The sequence below is a fragment of the Ambystoma mexicanum genome, chromosome 2p (genome assembly GCF_040938575.1).
Source record: "Ambystoma mexicanum isolate Mex_15411 chromosome 2p, UKY_AmexF1_1, whole genome shotgun sequence".
Lineage (NCBI taxonomy): Eukaryota > Metazoa > Chordata > Amphibia > Caudata > Ambystomatidae > Ambystoma > Ambystoma mexicanum.
In genome coordinates this window covers 625,557,963-625,578,635 of record NC_090923.1, presented here as the reverse complement: position 1 = coordinate 625,578,635, position 20,673 = coordinate 625,557,963, and the positions used below count along the sequence as shown (strand labels likewise).

Here is a 20,673-nt window from a genome sequence, read left to right as displayed (position 1 = left end):
GAATTTAGGAGCAAACCTAGGATGAGTGCACAGAACCACCTTATCTTTGTGAACTGTTACAAAGGAATCTAGGATTGAGAGCGCTTGTAATTCACTTACTCTCCCCTAATGGTTAATAGCTATTAAAAAAAGCAGTCTTACAGGTGAGGTCTTTAAGACTTGCTTTGTGCATGGGCTCGAAAGGAGCACCCATAAGCCTAGTCAACACAATGTTTAGTTCTCATCCGGGAGCCGGGTTAGATATGGGAGGGTGAATTCTCTGCACTCCCTCCATGAAAGCTTTAATAACTTATCTTCCGCCATGACACTTTCTGTTGTGATGTAGTGTAGGCTGTCAAGTAAATGAGTTGGGTATAAAACAATGTGTGTGGGAGAGCAGTTAATTGGGTTAATGTTCTTCGAGTTGCACCAGATGAAACCATTTCCATTTACTGGAATAGCAATAGCTGGTGTTCGGTTTTTTTGCCTCCCTGAGAATGTCCATACATCCGAGGGAGTTGCAGGTGCCCAAACTCTGACCTCAGGAGCCAGACAGCTAAATTCAATGTCTGCAGGCATGGGTGAATCCTCTCCCCTCCGTCTTGCAACATGTTGTACGGGCAAGGCAGTTTGACTGGAGATGAGCGAACCAGGGTTGGTGGGCACGCATGGGGGTCCACCAGTATCATCGTGACTGGTTCCTGGTGCATCTTGTGCACAATCTTGAGAAGGGGAGCTGGAGGGGACGTGGGGAAGCGTAAACAAATTTCCCTGGCCATGTTATCCAGAGTCCGTGTAATCGCCATTCATACTCCATGGGCAACGGAAAGTCTCTGCTGAGTAAGTCTGCCAGAAGATTGAGTTCCCCTGGAACATGTGATAACAGGAACATGTGTTTGGAGTGCCCCCTTGATTGTTCAGATAGTACATGGCCATGGTTCTGTCTAAGGATTAGGATAGTCTTCCCCTGCAGTTGTGTCTGGAAAGCTTTAGTGCTTTGAACACCGCCAACAGTTCCAACAGGTTTATGTGGCTGGATGCTATGTCTGACGACCAAACTTTGTGCGCTGTTTGTTGAAGCAGGTGAGCTCCCCACTCTGTAAGAGACGCGTCTGTGGTTAGAGTGGCTTCCACTGCGGGGGTGGTGAAGGATTTCCCCTTCAAGAGGTTCTCCCTAGACAACCACTGCAGCGAGAAAACGAGGGCCGGTATGACAACAACTAGATGGTCCCACTGTCCGCTGGCCTGACACCACTGGCTGTTAAGCCACTCTTGCATTGGGCGCATGCGCAGGCACGTGTGAAGAACCAAGCAGATACAGGACGCCATCATTCCCAACAGTCGCATAGCCTTGCCTACGGTCACCTCTCGATTGTTTGAGAGATTTGAACCAACAGGTTTTGAACCCTCTCGTTGGAGGGGAAGACGAGGCTGTCCTTTGTTCGAATTATAGCACCTAGGAACTGTTTGACCTGACTGGGGTCTAGGCTGGACTTCTCGTTGATAGAGAATCCCAGACTGAATAAAAGATCTATTGTCTTTTGGGAATTTGACAGACATGTTTCGTAAGAGTCCCCCCGTTATGAGCCAGTCGTCAAGATAAGGATAGACCGGGATGGATTGCCTGCGCAGATGTGCTGCTGCCACCGCTAGTACCTTTGTAAATACCCTTGGTGCAGATGCTATGCCGAAGAGTAGTACCATGAACTGATAATGCTGGTGTCATAAATCTGAGATATTTTCTGTGCGCTGGCAACATTGAAATATGATATGAAAGTATGCATCTTTCATGTCCAGTTTTGCCATGTAATCCCCTGTGATAGCAGTGGAATTACTTCCTGCAGAGTGACCATGCAGAACTTTTGTGGCTTTACAAATTTGTTCGCTGGGCGCAGATCTAAACCAGGGTGCATGGTTAGATCCTTTTTGGGTACAAGGAAGTACACTGAATAAATACCTTCTTTTGCCTGCGACAGAAGTACGATTTTTATGGCTCCTTTCTCTTGTAGTGTCTGGACTTCCTGAAGTAGTATGCGAATATGGTCTAGTGTCAGTCGTCTTGCTCCTGGGGGTCTGAATGTTGGGGACCGGTTGAACTCTACACAGTACCCGTGGGCCACTGTCTTTAGCACCCACTGGTCTGTAGTTATCCCCTCCCATGCCTGAAGGAACGATGTTGGCCTCCCCCCAACCAGGGAGGCATAGGAGAGGACCCGAATCCTCTGGTCATTTCAAACCTGAGGCCAGGGAGCCTCTAGGGGTAGAGACCAGGCCCCTTCCTTTGCCACGACACCGACCCCTTTGGAGATACGGGTTGGTGTATCGGTTATTTCCCTGTGGAGAGTTCCAACAGTTTCCAGAGGAATATTATTTTTGAAGAAGCGTTGGCCACGAAAAAGCTGTTTGGACCCAGATCCTAGCCTTGTAGAGGGTCTTTGTGTAATTTGATCCAGTGCTTTCATGCTCTTTTTTGCAGTCTTGAGGGCCTCATCGGCCAGCTTCCCAAACAGGTTGGAATCTTCCACAGGTTTATCAGTGACGCTTGCGTCTCTGGCTTGAATCCAGAGTTCCACGCATGTCTCTTCAGGAGTGTGCGCTGAGCCAGGGAACGACCAGCCGCTTCGGCAGAATCCAAAGTGTTCTTAAGTATGCTTTGGTTCACTTGTCTGCCCTCAGTGAAAGCGGCAATGTCAGGTCCCTGAGAAATAGAAGACTTTAGTTTAGGCATTACTAATTAGAAAAGGTCAGATGCATTGAAAAGACATTTCCTTAATGTAACATTTATATCAGCCAGCAAATATTGTCCCAGCTCAAGATGGAGTGCTTCCCGTTCAGCAATGATTGGTCATTGGCTACTGTGATTCAGTTTGGAACCTAAGGAAAGGTTCTAAACTGCCTTTCATTCTGGATCAGTTCATGGATGGTCACAGCGCATCAGAGCTCCAATAATTATAAAGAGAGAAACTAAAGAAAACTTAAGATCAGGATTTATTTCTTCAGAAAAAGAAGTTGAAAGTCAAATGATTTCAAGTTATTTATTGAAGAAAAGCCAAAGATATATGTTGTGCTACTAATGTAAATAATAATAATGTAAATAATTTATGGAAAGAAAAGTAACTGCAATGCAGAATTGAATGTTTGTTTACTGAACGTGCACGCAGGTTTTGAAATATAAAAGCATCAGCTTGCGCGCGTCTGTAGAAAGTCAGCTGTGTAATCAAGAGGCATTTGTGGAGCGTCGCGCGTTGAATGAATTAAAGCAAAGGACCTTGTAGCGTGAGGCGGCGTGCCCAGGAAGTTCAATATGCGTAATACGTTTTAGTTACGTCATTTCTGAGGAGATTTGTTTGAAGTTGGTCATTTTGGTGCGCGGTTTTGATCCAAAGCTGCGTGCGGTTCCAAATTGCTAACGATCGTGAACCAGTGGCAGTGCGCGGTCTCCCCATAGAAGGTGGCGCAGAAGACCGCTTTTATTTTTGTTGTGCGTTGCGCGATCCTGTGGTAGTGCGCAATCTCTTCATGAGAAGGAGGCGCTCATCCGTTTTACATAGTCAGTGCTGGATTGTTTCTTCAGGTAGCGTGCGCGTCTGTTCCACGTTGCTTCAGCTGTGATTTTAAAGTTGATGCTGGTTTGTTGAGTACAATATTTCTACAGATGAGCTATCTATCAAGTCCATAGAAATACAAGTGAACTCTGCAAGTTAAGACAGAATATAATCTAACTGAAATTTCTATTGATTGAGCTCCAAAAGCATACAAAGACATTCTTTGCAAGTGAAAAGTTAATTTACTGAATAAACAGAGTTATTCTAATATTTAACTCTGAGTTTGAAGTCTTAAACATTCAACTGAGAAAAGCAAGTTAAATAATCAAGATAAAACTCCTCCAAGAGTCTAAGTAAAACTACTGAGACTATCAGGTAACAAGGGATCCTGGGAAAGTTCATAATAGAATTGATAGTGAGTTATAAATTGAGGATTTATTAATTTGTTGTATGCTTTATCCTTTGCAGGTAACCAGGGCTCCAAGGTTCTGAGCAGTAGAGGACTCCAGTGTTTCCTGATAGTTTGTTTTGTTCTCCAATTCCCCTTTACCCCCATTCTGGTCAATTCAATAATTGTTCAACTGATTGTTGGATGTACTGGTTTGAGGGTCTAGGTGGGCTAATCGTCTGCTCCTGCAGGAGATCCGGCGCTGGGACCGGATAGGTAAGGAGACTAGTACGTAGAGGTTCGGGAACCTCCTGTATGCCTTCCTGTAGTAAGGGCCCACTGGGCATCGGCATAACTGGCCAACAAGGTTGTGTTGGCAATACGTGTTGAACACTGCTGCGACCGTGATCCTCTTCCCAAAGATAGAGTCGTTTACCTCCCTCATCAGGGGGTGCCTCGCAGGTTGACAAAGGGACCCCTGCCCTCTTTCGTCTAGTAGTCACCAGAGAGTCTGGAGTGGAGGGACCTCTAATATACAAAGGGTCTGAGGGAGAAGAACAAGTTACTTCTTACCTTGTAACGTTCTTTCGACGGGATGTTCCTCCGACGTATTCATCACCTTAGATATCTCCTTCCAGCTCTGCTGGCCTCGGAAAAATTTCTCTAGAGGGCGCAGCGCGTCGACGTCCTTCGAGTCGATGTCCCTCGACAGCCGCCGCATCGACGCCGACGTCATCCTGGCTATAAAGGCCGCGCGCAGCGCCCGTTGCTCAGTTCTGTTTTGTAGCCCACAATAATGCTTTCTGGACTAAACTAATCACCCTGAAGGAGCGCAAGCTGCAACAACAAGGGAAGTAGAACTGCGGGGATGGATGGGAGGGTCGATGAGGAATACGTCAGAGGAACATCCCGTCGAAAGAACGTTACAAGGTAAGGAGTAACTTGTTCTTCGAAGGGATTGTGTCCTCCGACGTATTCCTCATCTTAGATATGCTCCCATAGCAGTATTCTATTATTGGAGGAGGGAGTACTGACTTCATGCTGTCTTCTATTGATGAATAGAATGCAGTACAGCCCTTCCAAACCTAGTCTCTTGACTGGAGGAGGAATCCAAATTGTAAAATCGTGTAAAGGTATGGACAGACGACCATGTAGCAGCCGCACAGATGCCTTTAACCGGCACACCTCTTTTGAGGGCCGATGAAGCTGCAATACCTCTGGTCGAATGAGCCCTAAGGTTTTGAGGGGGCTCTTTTCCTGCCAATTTATAACATTCCAGAATGGCTAGAATGATCCATCTGGAAATAGTCTGCTTAGTTATTGGTAACCTCAGCTTGTGACCTGTGTAACCTACAAACAGCTGGTCTGCCTGTCTTATCCTGGCTAGTCTACTGATGTAAAAACTTAAAGCCCTTCTAGGGTCTAGCCTGTGTAACCTCTCTTCCTCTTTCCCCAGGTGAGTAGGATAGAAAGATGGTAGGGTAATCTTCTGAGTGATATGGAATTCAGAAACCACCTTTGGGAGGAAATTAGGCTTCACTTGCAGGACAACTTTGTCTTTGTGAAAGATAGTGTGAGGGGGTTTACAAGAAAGAGCTTGTAATTCGCTCACCCTTCTAGCAGATGTAAGTGCTATTAATAAAACAGTTTTAAGGGTAAGGAATCTTAACGAACAAGAATGGAGAGGTTCGAAAGGTGTACCCATCAGGAAAGTTAGTACTAAGTTTAAATCCCATAGGGGAACTTGGAATGGTCTTGGGGGATAAACATTGGTTAACCCCTTAAGAAATTGTATTACCAAGGGTAACTTGAAATAGGATTGTTCTTCCGCAGTGCGCTTAAAGATGGATAGCGCTGCGAGATAGCCCTTAATGGTGCCAACTTGAAGGCCTGAATTTGCCAAATATAGTAGGAAGGACAAAACCATTGGTGTACCACATGAAAAAGGGTCGATATTCTGTTCTCTGCACCATCTGCAAAATCTGTTCCAACGGCAGCGGTATAAAGACTTTGTTGCTGGCCTCCTTGCCGAAAGCAACACCTCCATAACATCATCAGGGAGGTCCCAATCCTTGTACCTCAGCCTTTCAGAAGCCAAGCGTGAAGGTTGAGGGTTTTGATGTCTGGATGGAGAACCTGACCTCCCTTCTGTGAGAGTAGGTTCTCTTTGAGTGGAAGTCGAATTGGAGGGCAGATGGACAAGTCTAGAAGGTCCGGGTACCACGTTCTCCTGGCCCAATCCGGGGCAATTAGGATCATGGTTCTCCGGAATCTTCTCAACCTCCTGATCATTTGAGGAATGACAGACCGGTGGGGACGCGTACAGAAGCGGAAACTCCCAGTCCACTATGAATGCGTCTCCGAGAGCTCCTCTCGGGGGAAATTCCCTTGAGCAGAACAGATCGCATTTCCTGTTGAGGCTGGTGGCGAACAGATCTACCTGAGGGGTTCCCCAAAGGGCGAAGATCTCTTGAAGGACTTCCTGAGCTAGCTCCCACTCGTGGGAGACTGCTCTGCCTGCTCAGAGCGTCTGCTGTCAAGTTCTTCTCTCTCCGGCTAGGTGAACTGCCGATAGAGAGATTCCTTCTTGGATTGCCCAAACCCAGAGCTGCATCGCCTCTCTGCACAGGGGTAGTGATCCTACGCCTCCTCTTTTGTTGAGGTAATGCATGGCCACCGTGTTGTCCGTCATTATCAGGACGTTTTTCCCCTTGTACAGCTGCCAGGAACGCCTTCAGCGCAAGTCTGATGGCTCTCAGCTCTAACAGGTTGATATGTAGTCTGGACTCCGATGGAGACCAACGACCGCTGATGGTCAAGTCGTTGGCGTGGGCTCCCCACCCCGTGAGTGAGGCATCCGTGACTACGGTTATCTCCGGCCAGGGTTGCCAAAACTGTTCTCCTTTCAGAATGTTCTCCTGACAGGCCCACCACTGAAGGTCTCGAGCCACCCTGCCGGGAACCTGAAGATCTGTCATTCTCCCTGAGAATTGTGACCACTGAGTCCTCAGTGCCCACTGGAGGGATCTCATTCTCAGGTGAGCCTCTGGCACTAGGAAAATGCAGGATGCCATGAGGCCTAGCAACCTCAAAAAGTCGAAGGCTGGGAGATGTTGGGCATGTTGGAACTTGGTAACCATTTGTAGAATATCTTGAGCCCTCACCTCCGATGGCGAGGCTTTTCCCCATGGAAGTGTCCAGGATCGCTCCTATGAACTGGAGTCTCTGTGATGGTATCATTTGTGAATTCTTTAAATTGAGGGAGAAGCCAAGTCTGAAGGGAGTGGCGCACGTGATTTAGCTGGATCTGAGCTTGTTCCGAAGAAACAGCCCTGATCAACCAATCGTCCAGGTAGGGGTAGACGTGAATACCTTCCCTCCTTAGACTTGCCGCCACTACCGACATTAACCTGGTGAAGACCCTCGGGGCGGAGGTCAGCCCAAATGGCAGCACTCGAAATGGATAGTGAGAGTTGCCAATTGCGAACCTCAGGTATTTCCTGTGTTTGAGATGGATAGGCACATGGAAATAAGCGTCCTGAAGGTCCAGAGATACCAACCAGTCCTGGAACTGAAGGGCCTGGAGGATCTGAGAAAGAGTGACCATCTTGAATTTGTCTTTCCTGAGGAATTTGTTCAATTCGCACAAGTCCAAGATGGGTCTCAGTCCTCCGTCTTTCTTTGGAATGAGAAAGTAAGGGGAGTACCAGCCCTTGTTCCTCTCCGCTACAGGTACCGGTTCTATGGCACCTCTCTAGCAGGTCTAAAATTTCCTGCAAGAGGAGCGGATCTGGAGCTTTCTGAGAGCTGATCCCCGGTGGATGACTGAGGTATACGTAGGAAAGGTAGGCAGTAACCTTGGGCAACTGTTTTCAATGCCCAAGCATCTGACGTGATAGCCTGCCATACCGCCAGATGTTGAGTCAACCTGCCTCCTACAGGTGTCCTGTGAGGGAAGTCCTCAGAGTGGTTTTGGGGCGGCTGATGGAGATGCCGATGGTAAAGAGGCACCTGGTGTTGCTGCGGCTTTTGAATATCTACCTCGTCCACCTCTGGTAGTTCTTTGTCCCCTTTGAGCCGGTCGACCTCTACCTCTTCCGATTGCGGAGTAGAAGCGAAAGGACTTGCCCCTCGCAGAGGTTCCTGTGGGACGAAAAGGTGTGACGGATTGCAGCTCCTAGGGATTTTGCTGCCGCTTTTGAAGTTTGCAGTTTCTCTAAACTGTCATCCGCCTTTTTCCCGAACAAAGAAGAGCCATCGAATGGCATGTTCAAGAGCCTGGCTTGCACATCTGGGGCAAAACCAGACTCTCAACCAAGCGAATCTCCTGGTTGTTGTACTTGCCGCCATTGCTCTGCTGATACTGTCAGCCGAATCAATGCCCGTCTGGAGGGATTCGCACATAGCGTCTTTACCGTCCTGTATAATATTCAGTAACGCATCCCTTTCTTCTCCCTTCGAGATGCAGTCAGCCGCTGTAGAATCACACTCCCAAAGTGTATGGATGAATCGAGCAAGGGTGCAAGTAGCATTAACAGATTTTAACGCCATGCTACATGCCGAAAAGACTTTTTGCCATAGCATCATATTTTTTATCGTCCCTGTCCTGTGGGACGGTAGGATAAACCGTCTTGACATCGGTAGAGGATGCTGCCTGTACCACCAGACTTTCCGGGGATGGGTGTTTAGACAAAAACTCCGGGTCTGTAGAGGATACCCTGTACTTTGTAGACAGTTTTTTATTTACTGCTGGTACGACATCTGGTGTTTCCCAGTTTGTCATGATCTTCCTCTAAAGAGCTTTATGAAAAGGCACCACAGGATCCTCCAGTGGGCCTTTGTCAAGAATATCCGTGAGGTCATCTTGTTGGAAAGATTGTGAAGGTGCAGACCACCCCATAAACTGTGATCCTGGCCATTAAGGCTCTATAGGGGGTTTCAGCATGCTCCCCCGGGTCTGGCCTAGCAAACTCCACCTCAGGGGAGGTGTCTAACCCATTTGCCTCCTGTAAGGAATCATGAAGCTCCTTTAACATGCGTTCTTCAGAGGAAAATTCCTCTCTAATTGGCGTTACAAGTCCCTGCAACTCAAATGTGTCTTCGTGTTCAGACAATTCACCCTCTTCCGATATTGAGGACATAGTTCTCAATTGTTCTGAACTCATAATGGGTGTAAACCCCATTTCCAAAGCAGAGGGTGCCGAACTTGTCATAATCGGCCTCGAAAACGATGTCGTAGACGCCGAAGGCTTCGAGCGTGGCGTCGAAAACAAAGGCGGAGGCCTCGAAGACCTCGACAGAATTGGGATTCTACTCGACAATCTCTAAGCCATCGAAGTCGAGGACCTGGGGATAGACACTGGGTGTGTGGTAACCGTGACTTTTCTTGGCGTCGACACCGGTGTCGAAGCTGGCGTCGAGTCGACAGACTCGTGTGTCGAAGGTCCCTTCGACAACGGCGTCGAAGACATCGACCTCGACGGAACCTTCGAGGACGGTTTGGAGGTCATAGTCCTGCTCGAGGGTTCGTGACGCGCTCGAGAGGCTTCCTTCACCGGGTACTGCGACTCGCGGCGTTTTTGACCTTCGGGTCTTTCGACCAGAGCATCGCTCTCGGCAGTCTTCGAGGGGGTCGAGGCCGCTTTCTCGAAGACGATCATATTTTTGTGGAATTCCTCCCATTCAGCCCGGGAACTATGTTTCGTGGGGCATGGGATTCTCTTTGGCGAAACAGAGGAAGAGGAAGACTGAGAAGGGGCTCTTCGACGTCTCCTCTTCGAGTGCTTCGATCTCGAGGAGTGATGAGACCCACTCCGAGATCTGGAGCGCGAATGGTGACGAGGAGACGAATGTCTCGACTTCGTCGACGAAGAAGAAGCAGCTTTTAAAGCCTTACCTTTCTCCAGCTTCCCCATACGCTCCTTCAGGCCCTTAGCTGTCATGGACATACAGTCCTCGCACTCCGAACAATGGTGTTCAGCTCCCAAACACCACAGACAAACTCTGAGGGTCAGTCAGCGACATCTTTTTCCCACAATCTCGGCATTTTTGAAGCCGGATCGAGGAGTTGTCGGTTCCGACGAAGAAGCCATAGAGTACGGATTGAATAACTCTAGGTAAATAGGTTTAACCTGACAAAACTGAGCAACGGTATTCCGAGGCACTGAGTATGCGCGGAAAAACGGAACTGAGCAACGGGCGCTGCGCGCGGCCTTTATAGCCAGGATGACGTCGGCGTCGATACGGCGGCTGTCGAGTGACGTCACCCTCTAGAGTGAAAACATTTTCCGAGGCCAGCAGAGCTGGAAGGAGATATCCAAGATGCAGAATACGTCGGAGGACACAATCCCTTCGAATGAAAGTTTTTCTATTCGTGGGTTGACACCTCTTGTGAGAGCAGGTGTTAAGGAGGGCGCCAGACTTTTAATTGACTTGAGGTGAATAGCCTTGCTAGCCGGTGGCTTCTCCGAGGAGGTCGTCCACGAAGTCTGCTTCGGGTACAGCTTCATCTGTAGCAATCTTAAAGTGATCCGCTGCTTTATGCAACATTACGTTGAGAATCAATTGATCATCCACTGGTGAGGTATGTTGCCTAGTGGGGTGGACTGGGGAGAATCCAGAGCCAGGGCATTAGGATCTGGAGGATCTGGAGACTGCCATGGTTGAGGGTCACCCACATCTGGGTTCTCCTCCCAGCCCTCTGGGAAGGGGGAGAGGGGGGGGAATCATCCTTGTCCTCAGGATTGATGAAATCCTCATTCTTCAGTTAGGTCGTAGTTTTATATATCCTCTTCCAAAGAGGGGTCAAAAAGCCTTGGAAATGTTGCTTTTGGGGTCTTCGGGGCTCTCATCCCGTGGCCTCCTTGGTGTGGGTTGTTCTCAACCGGGAAACAAACCTGTGCAGCCTTTCCATGCAGTTCTCAAATTTCTCTCTAGTCCAAACCGAATGTGTGTAATGGTCTAGAGGTGGAAAAGGGTCCTGAATACGTTCATCTGTCGTAAAACGCAGAGGTTTTTGTCTCAACGTCGAAGACAGCCCTTCGCCCTCAGAACTCCTCCTGAGGGACCGACAGAGGTGTGATGTCTGTGCCTCTCTTTAGACTTCTGGGTGGGTTCTGGTACCCTCCCCACCCCCCCTTAGGCCATCCTTGGGCCTCAGTGGATCGTTGGCCTTTTCCATAGGCCTCGGACCATCCCTGGACTGCAGTTTCTGAGAATCGGCGGAAACAATCCTAGCTAAGCTGTTGGTGACGTCCTCCGCAGTGGGGAGGCGCGTAGCTTCAGCTTGGGATTGCGAGGGAGTCCTTTTCGGCGGAGCCGGGGCCTTGTCTTCGACAGCAGCCTTTTTCAGCAGTGCCGTCTTTGGCCGAACCGGAATCCTATCGTCGCCGGACGCCTCCTTGTGAAGCATCTCAACGGTACCTGGTACATTAGGGGTAGCACCTTCTGTTTTCGATGGCCCGGTCGCTAGGCGCATATGCGGCTGCGGGGAGGGCTGCCGATCCCAGACGGTTAATGTGCCACCAGAACTTCTGGTGTACCTGTTGGCACTGAAGTCTTCTTCGACCTGGCCAAAGATTGACTTGGGGTTGTGTGTTTTGTGCTGTGTACATGTTCGTCTTTGTCGCCGGGGTGCGACTTCCCCATAGCAGTGCCTAAGCCGTGCCTAGCAGGGCCAGACTATGCAGAAAGTGAGCGTTCCGTCGAAAGGTCAACAAACTCTGGTTCGGAGGTCTGATCGTCACTCTTGCCATCACATTCGGTGGCTGCAGCAGCAGGAGAAAATTTGGCCTTCGACATACTGTAGGCCACCCACCGTTTGATTTTACGCTCCTTTAATGTCTTAGGACGGAGGACCTTACAAGCCGAGCATCCATCCTTGTGATTGAGGGGCAAGCACCAGTTACACCGGCTGCTTATCTTTCCCAATGGAATTTGCGCTTACAAATAGGGCAAAACCTAAATGGAGTCCTCTCCATAGCTGAGGATGGGTAGAGTGACTAAGACCAAAAGGGAAAGAGGAAGGAAAGGAAAAGTCATTCTCAGTTTGTATAGAAATGTCCACCCCAACCCCACTCTCCCTACTGTATAGGCCGGCAGAAGGCCCGGCCACGTGGTCGGCAGCGCCAACTAATCACTGTCCGTCGAGTTCTGAAGGTCTTCGGCAGAAGTCTCGAACAGCCTTCGAAATAAGGGATAGATAGGGTGATCCAAATATTTTATATAACTATTCGGCCAAAGTAGCAATAAGCAATGGGACCTCAACGCCTGAGGGATCTTGGGTACACTACACGTCATGTAGGGATAGTGTTACAGGCACACCCATGTCGACATCCCCATTCGATTCTCGAAAGGCAAGATGCAATACTCTGTGGTTACCACTGGATGTCAGACCATATGCACAGCATGTGATTCTAAGCAGATTAACAAACATCAGAATTGGTTTTATGAGTCAAAAAGTATCTGCACAAGACAACCAAGCAAGAAAAACTTTGCGCATTAGGAACCATTCAATAACCAAATGCCATCATATTATGGGAAAGTTATTAGACTGGTGGGCAAAAAAGGATACCCTGGAATGATGTTTGCCTCTGCCAGACTATGGGGGCTTTCTACTTTCCATCTCAATGTTAGAGTGCTCACCACATCTGCGACTTTCGCATTTTTCGGATCCAATGCTGCCGATACTGCTGAGGAAATACGTTGGACAAACCCATCAAAATCTTCTTCTGAATTTCTTGCTCCATGTTCATCCTTATCAGATCTTGCATGAGGTGCAGTTGCCTGACTAATCTTGATCGATTTTGCAGCGCTTCGCCCGGATTTACCCATCTGTGTAACCCATAATTGGTTAATTTACATGGTTAAACTACATATCGAAAGTGCACATAATGTTTAACAGATAGATTTAAACAAGGCAAGATAGGGTGGACAAAAAAAATACAATGCCATTGCCGGTTTACCACAGAACCCGTGTTTCAGGAAAAGTACTTCTGTATAAAATAGGATGTTAATGTATACAGCTCAAGCAGTATAAGTGTGGGGACAGTGGTTAACAGTAGCACAAATTGTGTGAGGCTTTAAGGAACTTAATGGGTTAGGATGAAGCATGAAAGGGACTGGGATAAAAAGGAAAGGGAAAATATTCTTGCAAATGTACACACCAACTCCAGTATAACATGAGTAGTCCAATACTAATTGTGACGATACAAAAAGGATGGCAGCTATACAGGATAGGTTTAGCTATGACACTTATGTACCTTTTACATATCTTATTTCCAGAGGTCAATTTCTACTGAACATTGCATACCATACTAGAAGAACCTACCTGTATTGAAAAAAGTCTAGATCATCCAACTGGTGCACTAGACTGTTTGCCAAGTCTTGTGGGGTCATTGCTGAGACTTTCCTCAAGTAGATCTTCCTGACTCTGGTACTACTAGCGAATACCTCAATCCCTTAGTGGTGGTTGTGACAAATCAGTAAAGTCCCAACTCTCAAGAGTTGGAAGGTTCACAGGTATATATAATTTATTAATACTGTAGGGTCCATATACTATGTATAAAAATACTACCTTTAGATTTAAAAAATGCAATGAGAAAGCATACTTACAGATAAGTAAAAGCATATAAACGAGAAGTAGCCACTGTATAGCTCGTGACAATTTTAGGTTAAGAATTGTTTAAAGTCAATAAAGAGTCTATGAAAAAGGGACACCTGAGATGAGTACGTAAAACGTTTCTTTCTAGGATGGCAAGTTCAAGAAAAGGAGACCAGTAGCGTAAACGGGCCGTCATTGGTGACAGTTACCTTTGTGAGAAAGGGCCACAAGTAGCAGCTTTTGCTAAACGTTTGAGGGAAGCCCTCGAGTCAAGATACCCACCAGAAGCAGCAGAGCGCAAATGAGGTGACCGTTTAGCAATAATTGATGTAGTAACCCTGTGGGAGACTACACAAACATTATCCTCTTGGTATTCGGTAACTCACCTTTTGGTATAGGGCTGTACTACACAAGTTGGTAGTGTGACTTGAGCGGCCAGGCTTAGCTCAAGAGTGGTAAATGTGAGCTGTAGCAATGGAATCCGCAAATACAAGTAGCTAAGCAACACTTCTACCCAAGGTTTTTGTTATAAATAATTATGTAAAAATTGTTTTTAAATAAGTATTATTTAAAAAGGGCAATATATACATCAATCAAATGCACTTTAAAATACTTTTCTAGAATCCAAAGCTAGTAGATACTCTTCAGAGATGCTTCTTACACTTCCTACACCTAGAGGTGACTCCACTAACTAGGACAGTAAATGGCATTTATATATTACTAGTACACTTGGTAGATTGAGGTTTGTAGAAATTTTAAGGGAAGGAAAAAGATTTAACAGGTTCTGAGCATGTGAGCACTTAAATCTTCCAATGAAGTTTAGATAAAAACTCTTTCCCAGCATTAATATTTCAAAACCAAGTTATCACCTATGAGGGACAGTAAGTATCAAAGTCCAATCGACTAGAAGAGTCTGCAGGGAGCCAGGACAGCCAAAGTCAATTGGAGCACAGTCTATGGAGCTTAGGCACTTCTTAGATAGCAAAGTCTTTCAAAGTGAGACTTTGTTGAAGAAAATCACTGTAGGGTCACAAGCTGTTACACTTGTGAAGGGAATGGCTGAAATCAACTCTAGCACATCAGCTGCTGCAAGTCAACTGAGAGGAGCAAAGCTACAAACAATGATGTAAGTAAATACCTCAAGTGAGAACAGTACCTTTGTTTAGAAGAAGGGTGGTCGAACTGGCTTCTGTCTGTTTGCCGTGATGCAGCTCCTGGGCCTCAGTCTTGGGGACAAAAGGGAGGACTTCTGGAGGACTCGTGCAGAGCTTCAGAGGTCAGAGACAGCTCGGGCTCTTTACAGATCAGCTGCACTTTGCGGTTTCAGCAGTCAGCAAACAGCACCACCGTGGATCTTACCGGTTGGGCTTCCTTCACTCCTCAAGTACTTCACTCTGGTGAAGGACTCTAGCTCTAGTCGTCCTACTTCTGGAGGGTGCTGGGGAGATTCCTGGAGCTTTTAGCGGGATCACAGACGTTGCACTCCACTACGGTTTTCTCGACCCCTGGCACTCAGCTCCTTGCAGCAGTCAAGAAGTACAGCCAGTCGGGGAAGATGGTCCAGTGAAGTTCGTCTCGGGTTAGTTGCTCTGACTAACCCAAGGGAAGAAGTCATCCCTTCCGGAGCTTCTCTTGGCGATTAGATAAAGGAGTTTTTATCACAGCTGCAGGGCTTCATCGGCCAATTCAAATGTCTAGGAGGATGCAGCCAGCTTTATTCATGGTTTCTTTGTTGGATTCTTCCCCATCTTCAGTCACAAAACCCTTGCCTTTTAAGCAGGTTTCTCCCATTCATTCACAGCCTAGCTGTCACTCAATAGGGACAGGGCACATTCAGGCATTCCTAAAAGGAAAAGTGTTTCGGGAACCTACCTCAATTCCTGCCCTTCCAGACACTGGCGCCAGAGGCAGGTTTCAGTACTAAAGCCAGCCAAAGGCAAGACTAACAAAGGGCTCAAAACTTTGTTGGGCACGCAGAGTAAAATCCAACCAAGACCTCACAAACAAAGTGGTGAAAAAAGACGACCGGGCCATTTTGACAAAATGGTCACCCATGGGTGCTATACTGCAGCGGAGGATTCAGCCTGCGGTAGAAAAGCAGAATGGTAGGACAATTAAACCACTGTGACCAGCCATGTAATGTAGTGAGGGTAACAAAAATCTCACATGAGTAGGTACGTAAAGGGGCTACTAAGTAACCCCCCCTCCCCCAGCACTCCACATAAATGGTGTGTGCTGGACCTACAAAGAGAAAAAGTAAAGTCAATTTCACTTTCCTATTCTTGGGAACAGTAGTTCACACAAGTAAAGGTATTTAAACCTTATGAGAAATCTAAAGGATTTCTCTGACACTGCACTGAAGGTGCTGTGTCACCATACAAAAAGTAGATGCCTATGGAGTTTGTCACACACCAAAAAAAAAGGAAACACTTAATCAAAATCAGGTCAAAACACATGAGAAAGTGAGAAAAAGGGCCCACTCATTACAGGTTAGAAGAATTAAAAGTCCTAAAGTCCAGCAAAAGAGCTGGGGTCTCCAAGGTTGAAGGGAATTTGCACAGAAATGAGAATTCTTCATAACAGTGATCCAATACCCTCGGACCAAAATAAAAGAAATTAAAACATTTGAAAAATAATCAGCTCTGCAGGATGCAGTTGGACATTTGAAGTGGTATTTGTTTCTCTCGTTCCAAGACCAGCACACTGCAGGGATGGCACATTGATACAGAATGGATTCCCAAGTCCTTGGGAAGAACTACTCATGATTTGGAGATTCCCAGGTGGGGGAGGGAGTCAGGAGCAAGAATGCCCCCCCCCCCCGCAGTCAGCAGTTGCTGCAGAGTTCCCCCCCATTGGCCTTGGGCACATTATCGGTCTTCTGAAAATGGGGTCCACTTGGAGAGAACAAAGTAAGAACGGGTGTTTAAGAAAGGTTGAAGAAATCGCACAAAGGCAGACCATCCACTACAAGGCAGTACAGCTTCTGGAATATTCCAGGTGAAGGGAAAATAAACCAGAGCCTGGGGTCCTGTGGTGAGGATGCTCAGATTTGCTAGTCTCAGTCTCTATATAGTCCTGGCAGCAGAGGGGCAACCTCTGTTTACAGCGATGAAGGGACAGTCAGTAGCATCAGGGAGACTAGTCCTTTGGTCAGGAGTGGTGACCCAAATGCTCGCACTGTATCCAAGGAAAAGAGTACAGCTGTGGGTAACTTCTAATGAGGCAAATCTTCGATGTTGACTCTTTAGAACATCAAAGGATGCTAGTACAGATCTATGGTGCTTCGATCACAAGCACTTCAAGAGTGCAGGTTCAGAGATGACCTCTGTAGATAAAAGGGGAGAGGGCATGGGTGAATGCTTTTATTCCTTGCGAGAATCAGTGAGTTAAGGATTGCATCCAATCACCTATGAACCATCATTCAAATAGCAGTGCCGTCAATCAATGGCAGACCATCACTTCAAGCAAAACCCTGCATTTTGGAAGTGTCTCACAGGAACTAATCCACAGCGTCTGAAGATAGGCACCTGCATATACCGTGCAGAACTGGTTTCAGGCAAACAGGCCTGAAGCTTGGAACACATTCAGTGGCCAAAGATGGTCACTTCCCCACACAGAAAGACAAGGTAGTGGGTCATGTGGCCCACTACTACACCCACTCACCCCCGGTCTTCAAAGCAAACTACAACCTCCATTTTGGAGAACTGAGGAAGGGGTAAAAAAAAAATAAGCCAGGTAAAATGGATTCTACCCAATTGAGTCATTTTACAAAGGTGAAAAAGCCACCACTACACGAGCCACTTGGCATAGGATATTCAGTTAGAGACTGGGATACCCATGCCTTAAGTGTTACACAGTCTAAGACAGACCACAAAAGCCACAAAAAAACACGGTCAAGCTTGGGATTCAGTCTAGCCGGGAGAAAGTACAAAACACAGAAAAGCAAGATAAACGACTAGAGGGCTACCACATGAAAAAGGGTGCTTTCTGCCCTACAGCCATTTTCAACAAAGTCGAAAATCCTATTTTTCTAGTCCTATACCAGAATGTCCTACATCTACATTTGAGCAGCACCATAACATAACGGATGTCTCTCAGAAAACAACCTCAATCTCAGCTCACGCTGCAGACAGGCATTTCCTTTTTCTGGAGAAGAGCATCTGGTCTGTGGCCTCGGTGCCTTTTTTGGATACCGCAGATCAGGATGCAATATATTCACTAGCCATTTGCTGGTGATTGGACTCTTGGGGAGTAAGAAATGGTGTGCTGTTTTTATGTACAAAATTGAGATTAATTTTAGGGAGTTTTACTTAAGTCCACCTGTGGTAGGTGTACAGGGGTCCAACTTTTAGGTTAGGCCCGAACTACCCCAAAAGGTTTGGTAGCAATGGCTGAGCAGCCAGGCTTAGTCTTGGAGGGAGAAGAGCTGTAGTGGAGTACAAAGACCTTTGAGAACACTTCTAGTCAAGGAAACACTGACGTATACAAATGCTTATTATATACAATACGCAATGTTAAATTCAAAACAATTCAGTTAAGTAAGAACAGTTCACAGATATTTACACTAGATATTTGCTGTAGAAAAACAAACCGTACACCTTTAGATGATCAGGCAAGTACAAGAGAATGTTCAGGTTAGCGAATCATTTACTGAACTTGCAATACTGGTAGGTTAACTCTAGGAAAGCCTCATCTTTAGAAGTCCCACCCTATCTGGGGAATGAGAGTCTCAAAAAGTCAGATGGGGACCAGTAAACCTTGAGCGGAATAACAAAGGCAGGCAGATGCTGTCAAATTACAAAAGAATCATTTTTGTAACTATTAAGTAATGCAATTGGATGCAAAGCTTTCAGAGGGACTAAGTGGGCCACCTGAAGGATTGCAGACACTAGGACGAATGTCCCATGGCACAGGAGGCCACAGACTGGTCGTCCACCCAAAGGTGACTCAAGCTCAGCAGGAGCAAAACACAACACAACTGCCCTGGTAGGTACCGAAGAGTTAGACACTACCTTCTATGTTGAAGAAAAGCGAGGCCACTGGCAGTTCCCCACGGCAAGACAGCAGCTGTGGTTCTGGTCTCTAGCCTTGGCGGCAGGAGGAGGAAGAACTTTTGGCAGGATCAGGCGGTCCGACTTGGTCACAGGGATGCCCAGCAGACCACCTGAGCAGCACTTGGTTGAGGAGGCTCGACAGTCTTTGTAGTAGCAAAGGTTGTAAACCAGCAGATAGTCTTCCTTCTCTCCGTTCAACTTTTCAGAAGGGGACCCTGATCATGGTTGAGTCTCTGTAGGCTCAGGAAGATGCACACAAGGTTGCTGCCGGAACGACGCTCGACGAGACGAACCGCAGCACTGCCAGAAGTCCTAGGGTACTCTGGTTTTTGGGTTTTGCATGCCTGGAACGTCGCTGTACTTTGTGTGATGGCTCAAACTGCAGATGGTCTAGAGACTGGTTAGGCCCAAGTCTGATCGGGATGTTCCCCTGTCACATAGCAGCAGTCACTCAGTCACCTTTGGCAGTCGCTGGAGGTAGCTGCAGACGTTCTCTTCCTTCTTCGGAATCAATCTTCCAGTAGTCAACTGGCTTTAGCATCAAGAATCATCTTTTATGCAGGAACCGAAACCATCAGCATGCATGCAACATTCAAACTTAGGGTGGTGGCTATCCCAAGGGGACAACCAGGCACCCAGTTAGAACTAGATCCAAACAGACGAAGACAAAAGCCTAAGTTTTAGTGTCCTCCCAGCTGTGTGAGCTTCCCAATGGGAGCATGTTGAAGACAAACGTGAGCAGGACTCCCCCCACCCCTCCCCCAGGTTAGCAGAGCAAGACTCAAGTGCAAGCCATCATGAGTTGGCAAAAATAAAAAGACTGCCACCATTTTGGATCAATGGTGACCCATGTGTCCTTTACCGCAGCTGTGACAGCAGCCTGCGTGCATTAAAAAAGGTTTAACTCTATAGAACATATCAACTGCCACCAGCCACTCAGACTTGCCACTTACTAGAAAGATACAGGAGAAGTGATGAAGGGGATACTATGTGTCCCCTCAGCCCTCCACTTAAGGTGGTGCAGGCTGATCTCACAAAAGACAAGCATAGGTAGGATAAAACTTATCCCCTATCCTGGTAACATTAACTTAGCACAGGAAAATAAAACCAAACAGAGGGAAGCTCGAGGATCTCCCAACAAAGCACAGAAGGTGCTGTGTGCTGCAATAGTAAAGTACAGATTAATTGAAAGATGGCGGCAAGCAGACTCCATCAAAGTTAAATAAAAAAGGGTTCCCAGAGTCTCAAAAAGAAAAAAGGTTCCCACTCAGGAGTCAGAAGAAAAAAAACAATAGTCCAGCAAAAGGTTCTGAGGGACTCACTAAGTGGGAAGAATTACATAAAATGCAATTTCTACGTAACAGCAAGTGATTTATGGCTGGTTAATAGCCTGAATGCGTGAACCCTGCTTTAAATTCCCATTGTGTTAGTCTTACAGAGTAAACTTCAGCTGTTCTAAACCTTGCAGTAGACCCTTTCCTAACTGACTTGAAAATTGTATGCCTAACATGCTTGAGGCAAATTCCTACTTTTTTTTTAGATGTCTATCTATAAGCCGGTTTATGAGCAGTGGTTAGGAGATCACAGGAAAAAAGTTCAAAACCTTTTCTAGTCCGAGTTAAACAAGTCACCCTGGTAAGGTTGCAGGCAGCATTATTGCATATGCTTTAGGAAAGTAGGAGAGGGACAGATTTCTGGAAGGATGTATTAGTCAGAATCGATGCTGTTGTGAATATATCCTTTCCGCGTACATTTATGGCAGTGGTTCTTTTATCAAAGGAAGGTAGATGTGAGGAACCGTGATGCTTCAGGCTGAATAGATAAAGCCTTATTAGTTCAATCAAACAGATCATGAGGGTGTGGAAGACGAAAAAGAAGCCTCAATTAGAGAACTGGCTATTTGATATACAAATTCTTTCACGTTTTGAAAAAATTCAACTGGTAAAGGAAAATAGGGAGAGTGTTGGGGGCCTTTCAATGATTTGTATGGGGAGTGTAGGTTGGGTTGATGTATTCATTATGTAATAGGTGCTTGAGGGGAGTTGGAGTGTGGTGTGTTAGGTTTTGTGGGTGTTATTTTATTAATATGCTTGTGGGCGGGTTCAG

General features: G+C 46.7%; 1 protein-coding gene across 2 annotated transcripts in view; it reads right to left on the bottom strand.

Moving 5' to 3' along the window:
• Positions 1-20,673, bottom strand: part of RBM6 (RNA binding motif protein 6) — a 1,836,548-nt gene that overhangs the window by 1,630,207 nt on the left and 185,668 nt on the right. For both annotated transcript variants that reach the window (XM_069644148.1, XM_069644149.1), the window contains exon 4: positions 12,556-12,744. In XM_069644148.1, the coding sequence (XP_069500249.1) occupies positions 12,556-12,744 (189 nt within the window). The remainder of the gene's footprint in view (positions 1-12,555; positions 12,745-20,673) is intronic.